The sequence below is a fragment of the Mirounga leonina genome, unplaced genomic scaffold (assembly GCF_011800145.1).
Source record: "Mirounga leonina isolate KUSES-001 unplaced genomic scaffold, KU_Mleo_1.0 Mir_178, whole genome shotgun sequence".
NCBI classification, from domain to species: Eukaryota; Metazoa; Chordata; class Mammalia; order Carnivora; family Phocidae; genus Mirounga; species Mirounga leonina.
In genome coordinates this window covers 28,454,756-28,471,401 of record NW_023270464.1, presented here as the reverse complement: position 1 = coordinate 28,471,401, position 16,646 = coordinate 28,454,756, and the positions used below count along the sequence as shown (strand labels likewise).

The window sequence follows — 16,646 nt, the reverse complement described above, 5'->3', positions numbered from 1 at the left end:
GCTCAGGTTCTCCAAGAAGCTGAGCCAAGGCAGGAGTCAACGAGCCAGAGATTTCTGAGGGGAGGCACCTGCAAAGGATGAGGGGTGGGAACGGGGAGGCTGGGGGAATCCCCAGACCAGGGAAAGGAAGGAGGCGTGGGTGGGACGGATCTCCGAGGAAGTTTTGGCCAGGCCGGTGGGGAGTGCGCAAGCTGGGGCTGCCTGTTACAGGCACGCGTCTCGTGGGAACGGGCCATGTCGGGGCCTGCCGTGGTCACTTCCTGGCTGGGAGCAGCCGGAGGTAGTGCTGGACCCAGAGGGACAGCCTGGGGGCCACAGTCACCTCCCCAGCAGGAGATGTGAGCGCACAGCTCATGTCCGCTGCACCTGGAGCCCAAAGCCAGGGCCGGGCAGGGCGATGTGGGCGGGGAGAGCCCGGGGTTGTCCCCACGTGGGCAATCCTGGCTCTGGACCAACCCCTTGGGCCCAGGCCAGGGCTCCCCTGGGCCAGGCTGGGGCCGCTGCCCGGCTGGCAACCCTGCTCATGGGCCTGACCCTCCCGGCCTTGCGCTGCCGGCGTAAACCCACCAAGGGACCAGCAGGGGGCAGGAGGGAAGTGCAGGTAGTTCTCGGCCCATCACGGGCACTGCCTGCCCACGGCCTTGACTCCTCCCTGGCCAGCTCCTGTCTGGCAGGCCCCCCATGCTGGGGGGACCTCCCTGCTCCAGCCTGGGGCGGCTTCCTGCCCTCGCCTCTGGGCCACCTCACCACCAGCCGCGTGGCTTCTCGGCTCTTCTGTCCTCATGTGACCGGTCCCTGCACAAAATCCCTCTGTCGTACACATTTAGGGTGGCGTCTGTTTGCCTGGCTGGGCCCTGAGTTCTGCTGTGTATTTGTATCTCTCGTCGTGGCCTCCGTTACCGCCTGCCCCCCGCCCCCCAGCCTGGACTCGTCCTCATGCCTCTCCCTCTGCGGCCCTGTGGTCACTGCCACCTGCCTGGCGGTTCGAGTACCTGCTTCCCCACTGACCCCCATCAGGGCACCGTTGCCTCCCCTTGTCACTCATGGGGTCCCCTGCTGGAAGCACAGACTGCCCCAGGACAGAACACTTGCTCCCGGTTGCGCCCTCTTCTCTGTGTGGAGCTAACTCCCTCCGCAGGTCACCGTCCCCCCCCTTGCCTCCCTAGAGAGCTTCTGCCCGGCCCGGGCTCTGAGTGCCCCGTCCTCTGTGCCCCACGCCGCCCCGAGCCCACTGCCATTCCTGCCACTCTGGGGACGGGGAGCCTGCTTGTCCCGCAGCTGGTCAGCGGCCATGACCTTCCTTCCAGGATCACCGGCCGCCGCGTGGCGAGTGGCTGAGCGCCGTGCGCGCTCCAGCCGGGACAGGGAGGGCTGACACTCGGCACCAGCCCAGCCCATACTGGCGGCTGCACAAAACCATCCCAGTGAAGGCATCATTGTCCCCATTGTACTCGGGGTCGGAGACACGAAGCAGCTCTCCTGAGGTGCCCCCACCATGGGCCCGGGCCGGGGGCTGGGCTCTGGGCCGTGTCCCAGCGTCAAGGTGCCGAATGATCCCAGGACAGGCTCAGCTGGTCTCCCCGTGACCATGTCACTTTGCTACGTTACCTAGAGGCTCTTCTCGTCAGAATATTTTGTAAACTAGGAAATGAGCCGTGGGAAGAGGCAGCAGTCACTGTCTGGTGGGAGTGAGGAGGCTAGTAAATTAAGTTCTGGGTGTCACGGACACCTGGGAGCTAAGAGCTTTACAGACACAATTTCAGATGACTGTGTTTCAGAGTAAGAAGAATGAGGTCTTCATCCGTCTTAAATCCACTGAACCAGGCCCTCCCGCCTACGAGCCGTGGAGGTTGGCCGCCTCACTCCACATCCCCGCGCCTCAGCTTCCCCAGCTGGAAGACCAGCATCACACTCCCCTCGTACAAGTGCTCCAGTTTGAAATTAGGTGCATTACGAGCTTATCCTAATGCTTGGATCGTAAAAACTCAATAAAACGCAGAAGGGGAAAGCCTATTTTAAGCGTGTGGGTTTAAGATAAAATTTGCATCACGTTGTCACATAAACACAATTGTAAAGTCCGAGGAGATAGATTTCTCCGTGACAATAAATGTCGTGGCTGCTCACGAAGGCGCGGTTATTACGGAATACGAGATGTTCGGAAGAAAATGAAAATCCTGTGTTATTCTACCCACACTCGAGACCACTGTTGGCATTTTGATATCTTTCCTTTTTGCCTTTTTCCCCCCAAATACATTTTAGGTATTCACGTTGGGGGCAAGACGTGTCCTAGCTGGTTCACACGCTAGCTCGAGCGTCTTCCCATGTCATTCTGTGCTTTTTCACCGCCGTGTTTGGTGGCCGTCACTCTCCATCGGGTGAATGCATGTGACGAGTGTTCTCTCCTGCGGTGGGCTCCGTGTAAGGCCACACTGGGAGTGGGGGCAGCCGTGTGTGGCCAGCCCCCAGCCCCGTGCTTCATGAATCCCTGTCGAACTGCCACCACGGGCCAGATGTTCGCAGCCTCTCCATCTGTTCATCAGCTGAGTCCACGTTGTGTGCCAGGACCTTGGTGGGCACTGAGGATACCATCCTCCCACGTCCTCCTGACCTCGGCGGGGTGGGGGCTGAACAGAGGCCTGAGGGTCGTTCCCAGCAGGCTACTCCGCGCCGGGCCTCCTGAACCAGGCACCACTGGCCACCTGATTGGGAGGGCCCAGGGCATGGCTCTACTCCCGCTTTGGGGTCAGCTTGCTTGCCCTTCCTCTGCAGACGGAATCCCGCTGCTGTCCCTCGTCCTGCGGCCCGCTGTCCATCCCCCTTGCCCATGCACAGCCCCTACATCTCTCCAGCACTGGCCAGAGCCAGGTGCAGAGTGTGTGCGGTTCAGGGGCCGTCAGGCGTCCAGGCACCTCCTCTAGTGGGTGATGCTGACCCTGCTTGGTGACAGGAGCGGGGTTCCCGGGGAGACGGACCCCGGGGATGTGTGCCCCGCCGGACAGTCATCCGGCTTGCCCTGTGGGACTTTGTGCAGCTTTCCTGGGGGGCGCGGTGCGGGGGGGAGGGGGCGGCTAGGGACGCTTTAAAGGCGGCTTATGTGCTTTTGTCTGTTGGGTCTTTGAGGAATATTCATTATAATTCAACCAGTTTACATCTTTGAAACTTTGTTTTTTGCTTTAGTTAGAAGGCAAATTAGCTAAAATGTATGTTTCCAACATGATTCCTGTATTTTGTTGTCTTTTTTGCACTGAGAAGAATTTAACTCTTTAGAACCATTTTTTTGTAAAAAAAACAATGTTTTTAGCATTTTGTTATTTTGTGTTTTAAATTTTACAATTTCAACCAGTAATGCCTACTTGAATCTAACCATGCCCTTTATTTATTTATTTTTTTTTTTTTTAAAGATTTTATTTATTTATTTGAGAGAGAGAATGAGACAGAGAGACATGAGAGGGGGAAGGGTCAGAGGGAGAAGCAGACTCCCTGCCGAGCAGGGAGCCCGACGCGGGACTCGATCCAGGGACTCCAGGATCATGACCTGAGCCGAAGGCAGTCGCTTAACCAACTGAGCCACCCAGGCGCCCCTAACCATGCCCTTTAAAAAAAAAATACCTTTTTGTTTGTTAAGGCTTCTGTGATAAAGAGAAAGCAAAACTTCCAAAAAGAAGGAACTGTGGGCTTTTTTAAAGTTTAAGATTTTCCTAAAAAAAATGAACCTTTTTAAAATGTCATTTTAGGGAGCGCCTGGGTGGCTCAGTCGTTAAGCGTCTGCCTTCGGCTCGGGTCATGATCTCAGGGTCCTGGGATCGAGCCCTGCATTGGGCTCCCTGCTCCGTGGGAAGCCTGCTTCTCCCTCTCCCACTCCCCCTGCTTGCGTTCCCTCTCTCTGTCTCTGTCTGTCAAATAAATAAAATCTTTAAAAAAATAAATAAATGTCATTTTAGGGGCGCTTGGGGTGGCTCAGCTGGTTGAGCTCTGACTCTTGATCTCAGCTCAGGTCATGATCTCAGGGTCATGAGTTCGAGCCCCGTGTTGGCCTCCACGCTAGGTGTGGAGGTTACTTTTAAAAAGTGTGGTTTGGGCGCCTGGGTGGCTCAGTCGGTTAAGCGACTGCCTTCGGCTCAGGTCATGATCCTGGAGTCCCTGGATCGAGTCCCGCATCGGGCTCCCTGCTCGGCAGGGAGTCTGCTTCTCCCTCTGACCCTCCTCCCTCTCATGCTCTCTGTCTCTCATTCTCTCTCTCTCAAATACATAAATAAAATCTTAAAAAAAAAAAAAAATGTGGTTTTAGCGTGTGTATGTAGACTGTTTCTAGTTATCTCAGACTTCCAGTAATCCCAGGAATCAGTGCACTCTTCATCCCAGCTTGCCTGGTGTGCAGTTGAGAGTTGGTGCCGGTTTCTCTGGGATTGACTCCGAGGAGCCGTGTGGGGGCCCCGCGCTTTGCAGGCGCGTCTGGGCTGCTCTCCGGGTGGTTCTGCCGACGTGGCTCCAGCAGCGCGTGGCTTCCTGTGTGGTGGTCTCGGGGCTCACGGAGCGTTGGGGGCTCCTGACGAGGGTCATACCGTCCCCGCATGGCGGGCTCTTCCTCGCTGGTGTTTCGCACGCGTGGTGTGCTGTCCTCACCGGCCCTGGCTGGCACCTGTCCGGCCCCGGGAGCGCTACCAACACCCCTCACCGGGGCCCTGACCACAGCTGACCCGACAGGCCAGGCTTCTGGCTCCCCCGCGCAGCTTTTCGCTCCTCCGGGGAAGCGGAGGGACGCCTGTGCCCAACAGAGCACCGTGGCCGATGTGGGGAGAGGAGGGCCAGAGCTCCTAGTTGGATGGTGGTTTGCACGTGGCTTGTGGTACCCCCACGGCAGCCGTGGGAGAGCGGGGAGATGTGCCCCAGGCACGCTGTGTGTAGGAGGTGGGGCCGCACCGTGGACCCTGGAGGTCACGCCCCCTCGCACGCCCACACCCGGGAGGCGTCTGTAGGACAGACGTGGTGATGTCGCACCCCTTGTTGGGCCCCGGCCTCGGCTTCCGCCCCCGTAGCCCTGGATTGCGAGCGGGCAGCTAGGCTGACTCTTGCCCAGCTCTTTGTGGCCTCTTGTTGGGCGGCGCGAGGACAGGAGTGCGTTTCCGGCCGAGGCGCTCCAGGCATGCGGGACAGCAGTGCCCGCGGCGCACCTACCCCACGCCCTTCCCCTCTGCTCCCCTGCAGGTGGACCAGCGGGTGTTCAGAGACCTCATGAGCGAGAAGCTGCCTCGGCTGCACACGCATCTGGAACAGTACGGCGTCGACTACACCCTGATCACGTTCAACTGGTTTCTGGTGGTGTTTGTGGACAGCGTCGTCAGCGACATCCTCTTCAAGATCTGGGACTCTTTCCTTTACGAGGGACCAAAGGTGGGTCCGCTCGCTGGGTGACTGGGCACGCTGCTGGTGGCAAGTGGCCAGCTCACCGGGGACGTGGTGGGCCGCCGTGGGAGGGCCTGGGGCGCGGGAGGCCGCTGCCCGGGCAGCCCCGAGCAGAGGGCCTCTCTGCTGACGGACGTCCCCGTGCTGTCCGCAGGTCATTTTCCGGTTTGCCCTGGCGCTTTTCAAATACAAGGAGGAGGAGATCCTGAAGCTGCAGGACTCGATGTCCATATTCAAGTATCTCCGCTACTTCACTCGCACGATCCTCGACGCCAGGTGAGTCCTCGGGCGGGGATCCCAGCTGCCCCTGCTCCACGGAGAGCAGCCTTCCCGGGTGTATGGTGTGCGAGCGAGGGGTGGGAGAGGCTCTGGACACCCGGTGGCCTCCACCGACGAGGGGAAACCAGGATGGAGGACAGCTTGTCCTTAATCCAACCAGTGTGCATCCCACAGGCCGGTTTGTTTGTGTTCAGCAAGTGTTTCCTGAGCTTTCCCGGCGTGGCAGGCCGTCCGTCAGGCACTGAGGGTGACGGGGGAGGGACAGGCCCTGACAGGAAGAACCCGAGGGGAGATGGATGGCCTGATGGGCTGGGTGCTGCCGTGGGGGAAGCCCAGGATGGGGCAGGTGGGGGGCAAGGCGGGGTGAGCGGGGCTGGGTGGGGGCACCTGGGAGAGGGTGTCCTGGGCCCAGGGAGCTGAAGCAGCAGTGGGGACGTGAGATGCAGTGTGTCTGGGGCCGTGGAAGTAGCTCGGCCTAGGCGGCCGGGCGGGAGCAGAGCGGGACTGGGCTTCATCGCTGGGGTGTCGGGAAGATAAGAGGAGGGCTGGCAGCGGGGAGGAGGCCAGGGGATCGGGGTGGCCTGGGGCAGGGTGCGAGGTGCCCCCAGAGAGGGAGGAGGGGCAAACTGGAGGGCAGGAGAGGAAGTGGACTTGGGAAGACCCAGGACTTTGGGCCGGGCATTGCGTGTGGGGGGAGCATCTCCGTGCCCCCCCACAGGCCACACAGTGTCGCCTGTTCCAGGCCATTGTCTTGCATGTGCCCTGACGGCGGCTGGCGGCTGTTCTGGCCACGCTCCCACAGGGGCTCCCACGGACCTGCTGCTGGTTGGGCGGGGGAGGAACGTCTGGGGCTTGTATATGCTTTCAAACTTTTTTTTATATATATTTTTATATATTTTATATATATTATATATATTTTTTATATATATATTTCATTTATTTATTTGAGAGTGAGCACAAGCAGGGAAGAGGGAGAAGCAGACTCCCCGCTGAGCATGGTGCCTGATGCGAGACTCGATCCCAGGACCCTGGGATCATGACCTGAGCCGAAGGCAGACGCTTAACCCACTGAGCCACCAGGCGCCCCACTTTCAAACTTTTTGGACTGTAGCTCATAGGAAGGCTGCTTTGTCTCAGACCTGGGATGCCCGTTCTGGAGTGTGTAGAAATGAAACAATTTGTTGAAATGTTTGTGGTTCTTGCTAAAGGTCTGTGTTAGATATTGAGGTTTTTGATTCCCTTTCGGTTATGAAATGCTTGTTGCGACTCCCCATGCAGACTCCTCCATCCACTGATGTGTCACAACCTGCTTCCAACCCCCGGGGCCCCTGGTAAGTGGACAGGCGCCCCTCTCCTGGGCCAGCCCGTGAGACGCCCAGGGCAGAATCCAGGCCTCCCAGCTGCAGGGCGCCAGTGTGGGGGTGAGCCCGGCTGCGGGTGGGACCTGGGGCAGGAGCTGGGCTGAGGCCCCCGGGGGACGGGACACTGGGAGCAGAAGGGGCTGACGGAGGCCACACCTGACTCCCAGGAGTCATCGCTATTTTCAGGGCCTCCCGCTTGGGAAGTGGATTTGTAGGGTATATTCAGGTGTCCTGAGGTGCCTGCAGCAGTGACCTAAGCCTCACCACGTGGAGCCTGAGGGTAACGTTGGCCAGTGAGAGTCTGGGGTGAACCTCCAGGGCGTCCGCCGACCTCGCACGAGGTCAAGGTTGAGAAGGGCTTGGCAGCGGGGATGTGGGCATGGCCAGCCCCTTGTCAGTGGCTCTGGGGCAGCTGCCCGGCCGTTGGCTTCAGGAAGTCAGGGTCCACCCTGGGACCCGGGTTTGCAGATGCGTGATGGCCCAGACCCCAGGGTTTTAATAAGCTCCCCAGACCAGTGGTTCCGGATAAGTAAGCTCTTCTATGAGGAAGGAGGGAGAGGCGGTGGAGTTGGCACGTGTTCAGGGCATGTCGGGTTAACAGGATTAAACCAGTCTCGAGTCAGGGCTCCTGGGTGTTCAGCCTTAGCCGACCACGGGACCCGCTGGGGCTCCTGACCAGGCCTGCAGGGCAGCGTCCTGCTGTGCTCGCGGGGTGGCCGGCCGCGGCAACACTGGCCCACCGAGGACTTCGGGGCTTTCTGTGTTTGCCTCCTGCAGCGAAGTGGGGGCTGGACACCCGGTCTCGGGGGGCGTGCAGCCTGGGGCTAACAGCTGTGGGAAGGGGCCGGGCGCATGGGCCTGGGTCCCAGGTCCTGGCTGGCACTTCCACTCTGCTCGGGCCGGCCCTGTTCTCCCGCACGCCCGTGTTCTAGAACACTCCGGAATGCGGCCTCTGAAGCTGGCCTCTCTGACCTTCGCCCTCCTGCGGGAGAATGCCTCGGAGTCAGGCTGCATGTAGGGGTGTGAGAAGTCGCCGGCTGACGTCAGGCCAGGTGGCAGCCCTAGCTGCCGGCAGGGGGCCCCGGATAGTGCCAACGTCATCGCAGCTGCTCCTGGGGGCTGGAGGGAAGAGAAGCCGCCGGGCCGGTCGAATCGGGGGCAGGCCCCTTGATGCTGGAGGAACCCACTTCTGTTTTCGCCCCCCGGCGGCCACAGCTGACCCAGTCAGTGCTGGAACCCCTAGCCAGGCCTCGGGGCACGTCCTGGCTCTATTTTTGTCAAACTGCTGGTCAGAGACCAGGGCAGGTTAGCGGGGTCGGTGCATGGACCCGCGGACGGTGGAAACCCATCGAGTGCCCATCGTCTATAGACCACGTCCGGCCCTTGTGCGGCGGGCTGGGTCTGACCGTTGCCGCCAGGTGGACTCCTTGCCCGTCAGTCCCAGGAGGCCTGAACCAGCCTCCTGCCGGTCCCGCTCAGGCACGCCGGCCCTCAGTCGCCCAGCACATGCCAGGCGCTGTTCTGTCCTCACGGGGACCGCGCTGGTAACCCCACATCCCAGGAGGTGGCACTGCGGTCCTCCAAACATACAGGGAATCAGAAGCCAGAAAGGGAAGGACCCTCACCTCACCCGCCCCACGACACACAGCGAGCGTGGGCCTCCATCCAGGCAGTGGCTCAGGGCCAGCCCCGTAGCCTCTGCATGAGGGGGGCTGGTCTCCAGCTGACACACGTGCCCCAGGCCCCGTCCCACGTCCTGCCCTACTGACCTCTGTCCCCATCCTCTGTCCCGCCAGGAAGCTGATCAGTATCTCCTTCGGGGACCTGAACCCATTCCCCCTGCGTCAGATCCGGAACCGGCGTGCCTACCACTTGGAGAAGGTGCGGCTGGAGCTGACAGAGCTGGAGGCCATCCGGGAGGACTTCCTGCGTGAGCGGGACACCAGCCCCGATAAGGGCGAGCTGGTCAGCGATGAAGAGGAGGACACCTGAGTGCCCCCCACCCCATGACACTGCTCTTGTCTTCACAACCAAAGCGTGCCAAAAGGATACACAGCAGAGGGGCCTCTGCTCATCGGAAAGCCCGAATGTAATGCCCGTGGTCTCTGGAGGTCTGCTGGGCGGACGTCCACGGCCACACTGCACTTCCTCATTTCCACGCGGGCTGGGGTCTGCTCCGTGTACAGCCATCTCCGGGCCGTGGTGGGCGGTGTCCGTGTCCCGTGTGACCCGTGCACCCCCAGGGGAACCGGCTGGCTGTTGTCGAGCCTTTGACAGCATCTGTCTGGGTTCTGTGGTTGGCTTGCACCCTGGCGTCTCCCCGTGACGCCCCCTAGCCAGAGCGTGGCTGCTTTGGGTGGCGTGAGGTGAGCGAAGCAAGTGCATCTGTGTTCAGAAACAGCCTGGAGAAATCCCACACCTTCCGTGCCAGGCGAACCACCGGCCGTGCCCCATCTCTGGACTAGCTTGGGGGGCCTGGCCCTCCGGACACCCCACGCCCCCAGCCCACGCTCCGCCTGGCACGGCTCCGTGAGGTTCTGTGCTCTCGCCTCTCAGGGAGTGGCTCGTGGAATCACTCTGCGTAGGGATAGGAGTCCACAGAAGCTGTGGACCGCCGTCCTGTAAAGCAGGCCCACCTCGGGGGCAGGCCTTGGCGGAGACAGAGGAGGCTTCTGGGACGCCTTACGGGGCAGCGGGGCGAGTGCAGGGTGACGCCGTCAGCCAGGGCTCCGGGGGCCTCCCCCACCTGCTGGGATGGCGGGGAGGCCGGCTGCCAGTGCCTTTGCTTGGGACCCAGCTTTGGTGAGCTGTCCCATTCAGGGTCCCTCCCCAGTGCTGCCCAGAGGCATCCGCGTCCTGGCAGCCGGCCTCCCCCTCCCTGGGGTCAGCGTAGTCCTGGCTGTAGGGTCACCACCACCTCCAGCAGGTCAGGCTGCCCACGCCGTTCTGCAGACTGGGAGCGCTCTTTTTGAAGCTCTGCTGAGAGGCTTTGCGCAGGGAAGGTTGACTTTGCTTCATCGCTCCGCGGACCATCCCTGCTCCACGTGTGGATGCAAGAGTTTCCTGGCACAGCGTTATCCAAATAGGAAAGAAACCATTTCACACGGAATTTTTACACTACCTGGAGAAATTGGAAGTAACCCCCAGCTGAAACGTATCAGACGCAGCCCAAGCGTTGAAGGAGTCCCCTGAGGAAGTGCATTTTCTAAGGACAGATGTTCCGTCTCGGTCCGTGTTTATCGGTGTCCCGGCTGGGTGGGTGTCCCCACATACCACACCGCGTCAGCTTTCGTGTTGTGAGGTTGGTTAGCCTGATCTTTCAGATGGCAGACGCGGCGGGGGGGTGGATGGCTGCTGGAGGTCGGCCTTAGCACGCGGCCCCACTGCCCTCCGCGGACCCCTCACCGGCTGGGGGACAGCAGTGAGGAGGCGCGGTAGGGTCAGGCTCTAGCTTCCAAGTTGACCTCCCCAGAACTGCCACATCCTGGGGAGAAAATGCTGCCTTTTGGAACAGGCTGGTTATGTCAGTTTTGCCCCAAAAAGATGTATCTTAAAAGCACCTGGATCGGGCCCAGGCGCCTGCTGGGTGTGGCTGGAGCCGTGGTTTCGGGGAGTGGCCAGCCGCGCCGTGTTGGTGTCCGCAGGTGGCTGTCTGTGCCCGGGCAGTGGCCGTGAGAGCAGGGCGGTCGTGGGGGGCGTGGACGGGGGGCACCTTCCCGGAGGCCGCCCTGTCTCTGGGCGTGCAGAGGGCGGCAGGGGTGCTTGGCCTGGCCCGGACTGGGCAGGGTGCCGAGCCGCAGGCCGTGCCCACGGCCAAGGGCAGCTACCAGCTCGCACGGGGACGGGTTTTGTGTCTTACGGGCTGAACATCTGTTAATACTTTTGTATATTTTTCACTACAGTTTATATTTTTATAGACTATTTTTATCAAGGGTTTTTCAATTATGTACATCTATTTTATATAACGAGTTCTTTGTGCGCGCCTGTGTGTGATCGCGAGAACCCGAGCGGCCTGGGTCGCTCCTGGCTCCCGGGCCATCTGGGGCCCCCGGGCTTGCGTGCACCCGCATGGCCTCCCGCGGCCTGTGGTCACGCGCGCCGCCGCCGTCCCACAGCAGCCAGGGCCCCCGGGGCTGGAACGAGTCTGCCTTCCTCCCACACTGTATCCATATAGGAAGTATTCTAGGCGAATCGCCAGTGCATTTTTTTTTTAAATTGTTTGTATTCTTGCACAGATCCCCACCCTGGCTTTGTGCGGGGCTGTCCTCCTGCACGTGCCCTGGGCAGATGGGCCCCACACGGGGCAGCCCCTGCAGGCGGGAGGCTGGCTGCCGCCTCGGGGGGCTGTGTGGGGGGCAGTGCCTGGTGACTTCCCCTGATGTCACTGCGGCTTCTCGGCTTGAGTTAAATTCTGGAACAGTCTTTATACTAAAAAGCCAAATAAACTACTAATTTGTATAATGTTCTGGTTTGAGATGCCGTTACAGTTGCTCACGACAGGGCTCACCCCCAGGGTTCAGAGGGGTACAGGACTTCGGTGGGGGGCTCCGAACTGCCAGCCAGCTCTTTTTAGGTCCACGTTCTTGGTTTGCCCTGGGGTGTGTGGGACAGGGTGCCTCCGTCGACCATGCAGCCCTGGGAGCCGAAGTCAAGCCGCAGGTGAATGGGGGGGCACCGAGGTGAGCGCTTCGGGGTCCCGGGCCTCAGCCAGGAGCTGCAGCAGCTCCCCCCGCCCCACCCCAGCTGCAGCGTGCCCTGCCTGAGTCATGGGCTGTTTGCCTCCTGTCTGGGCTGACTGCTCCAGCCCAGCTGCCACTGGGGTCACCATCCCCTCACCCCCTGTCGTCGGAAAAACACGAGAATGATTAAGACCAAATGTCTTTCCACGGTGTGGGGGAGGGGGCTCCAGGGAGGATTCCCAGCGCGAGCAGATAAGGGTCTGCTGAGCCCGTTTCCTCCTGGGACAGACTCGGTGAGGCCGGGGGTGCCTGAGGTCACAGCAGTGGTGAGCCAGGACTGGGACCCACATGCTCGGTGTGGGTCAGGGCCCAGAGGCAGAGGCCCCGTTCCTTGGAAGGGCTGCTGCCAGGACAGCATGAGCCCCGGGAAGCGGTTTCGGAGTGTGGGTCCCCAGGGCCTCCTCGGGCCACGGAGCTGTTTCAAACACAGGAAGGAAGGCTGATGCCCCCGCACCCCCCGACGGTGCAGTGATCCTGGGACTCTCGCAAACCCCGGTGACTCGCTTTCCTGAGTGACCTCAGCCCCGCCTGCCTCTGCGTGAGCCACCATGGGGCCTGCCTGGAGCCGTCTTCCTGCCAGGTCAGAGGGCTCAGCGCCGGGTGAGAGGGGACCTCCAGGACAGCGTGGCCAGGGCCTCGGGCCCCAGGCCAGACCCACGCAGGGCCCTGGGCTGCTCGGGCCCCGGGGAGCGTGTTACTGAAAGGGGTTTGGTGTGTGAGTGAGAGTGGGAAGCTGGAGAGCAGCTCTGCCTTCCACCCCTTCCAGGCAGGGACCGGCCCGGGGACAGATGCTTGCGGACGGCTTTGGCCTCTGCTGTGTTTTCTTCTTCTCGGTCCCCAGGGTGTGACTTTCAGTGATCCCCTCCCACCGAGCCACAAGTAGCCACGTGGCCCTCATCCCACTACACAACTCAAGAACCACCATGCACGTTACAGGCTGTGTCCCCTGCGGGTGTCCGCGGGGTGGGGGCCTGGGCCTCTCTGACCCTCCGTGTCCCCCATTTGGAGAAGGGGGATTCCACCTTCCAGGAGTAGCCCTGGGGAGCAGGCTCTGAAAGACATGGCCGCTTCCCGGAGGAGGGGCTGGGCCTGGCAGGGTCACGGCTAGCCTGGCTGGAGCCCGGGACCCCCTTGGAGCACCTGCTGCCCATCTGCTGCCCACTGTGTTCACCGGCTGGCTCCACGGACGTAGGCTTGGCAGGCAGGACGGGGCTGTGGTGGGCAGGGGCTAGGTCGCACCTGGGCCTGGCAGGGGGACAGGAGCCAGCTGCAACCAGCCCAGCCATCTCTGAACACGGAGCCCACATCGGGAAGGGACAAGTGGGGGCCAGGACGGGGGTGGCCGTCCGCGCCTACCTGCACCCCCATCACCCCTGGGGGTCACCAGCTCCACTGATCCTCCTCCCCTTTGGTGCAGGTGAGTTAACGGGGTGCTGGAGCGCTCAGCGCCATCCCCTGGGGGCAGTCCCTGCTGGAGGCAAGGGCCTTGGTGCCCGAGGTGGGGTGAGACCCAGTCACCACGAACCCACAGGTCTCAGGCCCTGGAGTGGGGACGTGGGGGGTGCAGAAGGAGCGTGGCTGGGACCAGCACCCCCCGCCCCTCATCTGCAGCCTGCCGAGGACAGCGGACTCCTCCTCGAGGAGCATGTGAGGAGGATGGAGGGCAGGAGATCGGGTCTGAAATTCCCCCAATGCAAGAGCAAACCAAGCTGCACGTTGAAACTGTAGGTGCTCATTTATGTATAATAATAAAGGTTATGCAAACCGTTGAAATAAAAAAATACCTTTTCTTAGGGGAGGGGGCCCCAGCCCGCCACCAGCAGGCCAGGTTAGCACCTTCGGGGTGCAGCCCGCAGTCGGGCGTGAGGTCCGTGGGTCCGGGTGGGGCGGGTCAGCGACCCCTGCAGCCTGGCCCGGCTGGGGTGGCTCAGCGGCGGGCGAGGCGCTGATGGCCGCGGGAGGGGGCTCCGTGGCCCAGAGGGGGGCAGGAGTGGCAGCACTGGGTGTGGACGGCAGGCAACTGGCATCGGCCCAGCAGACGCAGGGTCTCACAGAAGCCGAAGGGCAGGCGGTCCCGCTCACAGCCTGCGGCAGGGCGGCAGGGGGTGGGGGGCCCTCAGGATGGAGCCCGCACCTGCACCCCCCAGGGGGCTGCCCGCCACCCCAGGGCCTCAGGTCCCCAGTTGTTGCTAGCCTTGTCCCACCTGCCCACCCAGGTCTCTGGGGAACCAGCCTGGCTGCACTCTGCTTTCCAGAGGAAAGGCGTGGGGACCCCCACCCTTGACCACCTCGAGTGCTCACGGGAAACCAAAGAGCCTGCCACCCCTCCCATGCCTGCTGACCCTCGGTGCCCCCGACAGGTCCTGGTGTCAACGGAGGCCCCCTGTGCCTCCTGCCCGCCTGCAGTGGAATCGGCCCCCTGACCCTGACACCTGTCCTGCCAGGTCTCCCTGACCCCCTGCAGCCACCTGGGTTGGACTCGGCCTCAGCTTCCGGGTCACAGAGTCCCATCGGGCCAGGCCCCGAGGCCCAGGGAGAGCAGGTGGGACCCGGGCCCTGCGGCCTGGGTACAACCCAGGCCTCCTGAGGAGGGACGGAGGAAGGCTGCAGGCGACGCGCATCCGAGGCTGAGGCTTGGCTGGCCCTCCCGCCTTGTGCTTATCGGAGCTATTTGGGGAAGCGGTTCGCTCCCCGCCGCCTGGCCGTGCTCCCGCTGCCGCGGCCAGCCCCCAGCTGCCCAGCAGACGTCCCGGGGCAGGAGGAGGGAAGGGCGGTGGACGGCCGCGGGCCTGGGACATCCCCCTGGGCCCAGCAGAGGGGAGGAGGCCACAGCTCTGAGCTGCACATCGGCGGGCCTGCATCCTGTCTGCATGGGGTGACCTCATGCAAGCTTCTTAACCCTGGGCCGGCGGGGGGGCGGCCCAGTTCCCTCCTCTGTCCATACCCCCCACCTCCGCAAGTGGATGTGGGTCATGCTAGGTCAGCTGCTCGCCGTGGTGACCGCACACCCTGGAGTTTCCAGGCTTTCTAAATGTCTTGCCACGCAGCCCCACAAACCATCAAAACATCCTGGGGCTCCAGGATCTTGGCATCCAAGTCACCTCCCCGCACCGGCCTCCCCCCCGAACGCCTGACTGGGGACGGCTGGTGGTTCAGCCACCTAACCCCCCCACCCAGCCCCTGCCTGCGGTCCACCCGACCCCCCAGAGCCCTGGCCTCAGTTCCCAGCAGACACCACAGCCGCCCGAGCCCCCATGGCCCTGAGCCCAGCGTGAGGGGCAGTGAGGGGCCGGGGCCGGCCTCCACGTGGAGGCAGGTGCTGTGGAGGCTGCGGCCGGAGATCTGACGGGCGGGGCCCTGGGGCCATGGGATTGCAGGAGGCCCGGGCAGCACGGTGTGGCACCCGCTACTGTGGGCCTGGACCGGGGCTGCCCAGAATCAGCCACTGTCGAGAAGGCAGGTGAGGGGGGGTCCCCGAGGCGCTGACGGCCAGTCCAAGGAGCGCAGGCTGTCCTCGGGGCAGGGGGCAGCGGCTGAGAGGCAGAGAAGCTGCTGGGGCCTCCCTACTGACACGGGGCCCTGGGCTCTCTTCCTGACCTCACAGCGGCTGACCGCGTCGACGCAGTGACCACCTTCCCCCCAGCACCTCGCTTCTGCTCTCCCCACCCCTCCGCAGGCTCCGGAAGGGGAGGCCCAGACAGGGAAACGGCCAAGGCCACCCAGCTGGGAGGGGGCCCAGGTGTGACTGCAGGGCCAGCTTCCTGTGCTCAGCACGGCCGGGGAGGCCTGGGTCCACGGCCACCTCTGGCTCGGGTGCTTCCTCCAGGAGGACACAGCTGGCCGGAAGCAGCCAGCCGGACCCTGGCACGGAGGCCGTTTCCTGCGGCCGCAGTGCACGCTCCGCGCACCCCTCCTCCGGCCGGCATGGGGGTCGGGGGCTCACCCCGGCGTGGCCCCGCTCGGCGGGTCACGGAGACCCAGCGGGAAGAGGAGCTTGCTCGAGGTCCCACAGCAACCTGGGGGCACATCCACTGCCTCCCCCCTTCCCGCGCCACAGAGGGGCGCCCCCGGGCCGCCGTGGGGCTGGCCTCACAGTCCTCGGTGGCCGACAGTTCGAGGATCCCGTGGCCCGCCGCCCTCCCTGCCCCGACCGCCCGCACGGCGGCGCGGACTCACGTGGCGCCTCGGTGAGCTCGCAGTCCTGGGTGCCGCACGGCCGGGAGCTCTCGGGCCAGGCCTCGTGGCTGCACTGCTCGCTGGCTCCCTCGGGCAGCCCCGTCTGGGTGTTGACGCACCGGACCAGGCGCCGCTGCACGCCCCCGCCGCAGGGGGCTGAGCACTGAGCGGAGGGCGGGGGAGGGGAGGGTCCAAGGAGCTGCACCTGCCCAGAGGCCCGGGTGCGCCCGCAGGGGTGGGGAAGCCGCCAGCCCCGGACGCGGGCCGGGCCGCCAAGGGGAGGTGGCGGCACGTCCCTCCACCAGGACCCTCCATCCGAGTCAGGCTTTATCATCGATGAGGATGGGATGTTGTAAAAAGCCGAAAAATGGGGAAATCTCCGGCACCGGTGCCAGGCCGTGGGCGCAGTGTCTGCTGCCCGGCTCCGTGGACCCCGCACACCCACTTCCCCGGGTGAGAACACAGCGCCCAGAGCCGCTCAGCAGCCGGGGCGCAACCGCGGAGCTCCAGCAGGCCCGGCAGGAGGGCGTCCTGCGCCTCGCTCGCCACACCAGCCTCTGCTCCGCTCCCTAAACACTCAGTCCTTCCTTCCTGCCCCAGGACTTCCACTTGCTGTCGCCTGGCACCTCTGCTCCCAACCAGAGTCCCGCAGGCCTCACCCCTGCACCACCACCACCACGCCTCCCTG

The 16,646-nt window shown here is 63.0% G+C and overlaps 2 protein-coding genes across 2 annotated transcripts in view; one reads left to right on the top strand and one right to left on the bottom strand.

The window, feature by feature from the left end:
- Window positions 1-11,504, top strand: part of TBC1D2B (TBC1 domain family member 2B) — a 63,953-nt gene extending 52,449 nt beyond the window's left edge. The window contains exons 7-9 of the mRNA XM_035024336.1: window positions 5,109-5,391; window positions 5,558-5,679; window positions 8,840-11,504. Of these exons, the coding sequence (XP_034880227.1) occupies window positions 5,109-5,391; window positions 5,558-5,679; window positions 8,840-9,035 (601 nt within the window). The 3' untranslated portion in view covers window positions 9,036-11,504. The remainder of the gene's footprint in view (window positions 1-5,108; window positions 5,392-5,557; window positions 5,680-8,839) is intronic.
- A 1,392-nt stretch (window positions 11,505-12,896) lies between these two features.
- The window catches only part of ADAMTS7 (ADAM metallopeptidase with thrombospondin type 1 motif 7), a 43,347-nt gene continuing 39,597 nt past the window's right edge, over window positions 12,897-16,646 (bottom strand). Inside the window, exons 23-24 of the mRNA XM_035024335.1 lie at window positions 15,959-16,121; window positions 12,897-13,867 (exon numbers count right to left, since the gene is read on the bottom strand). Coding sequence (XP_034880226.1) covers window positions 13,710-13,867; window positions 15,959-16,121 — 321 coding nt within the window. The 3' untranslated portion in view covers window positions 12,897-13,709. The remainder of the gene's footprint in view (window positions 13,868-15,958; window positions 16,122-16,646) is intronic.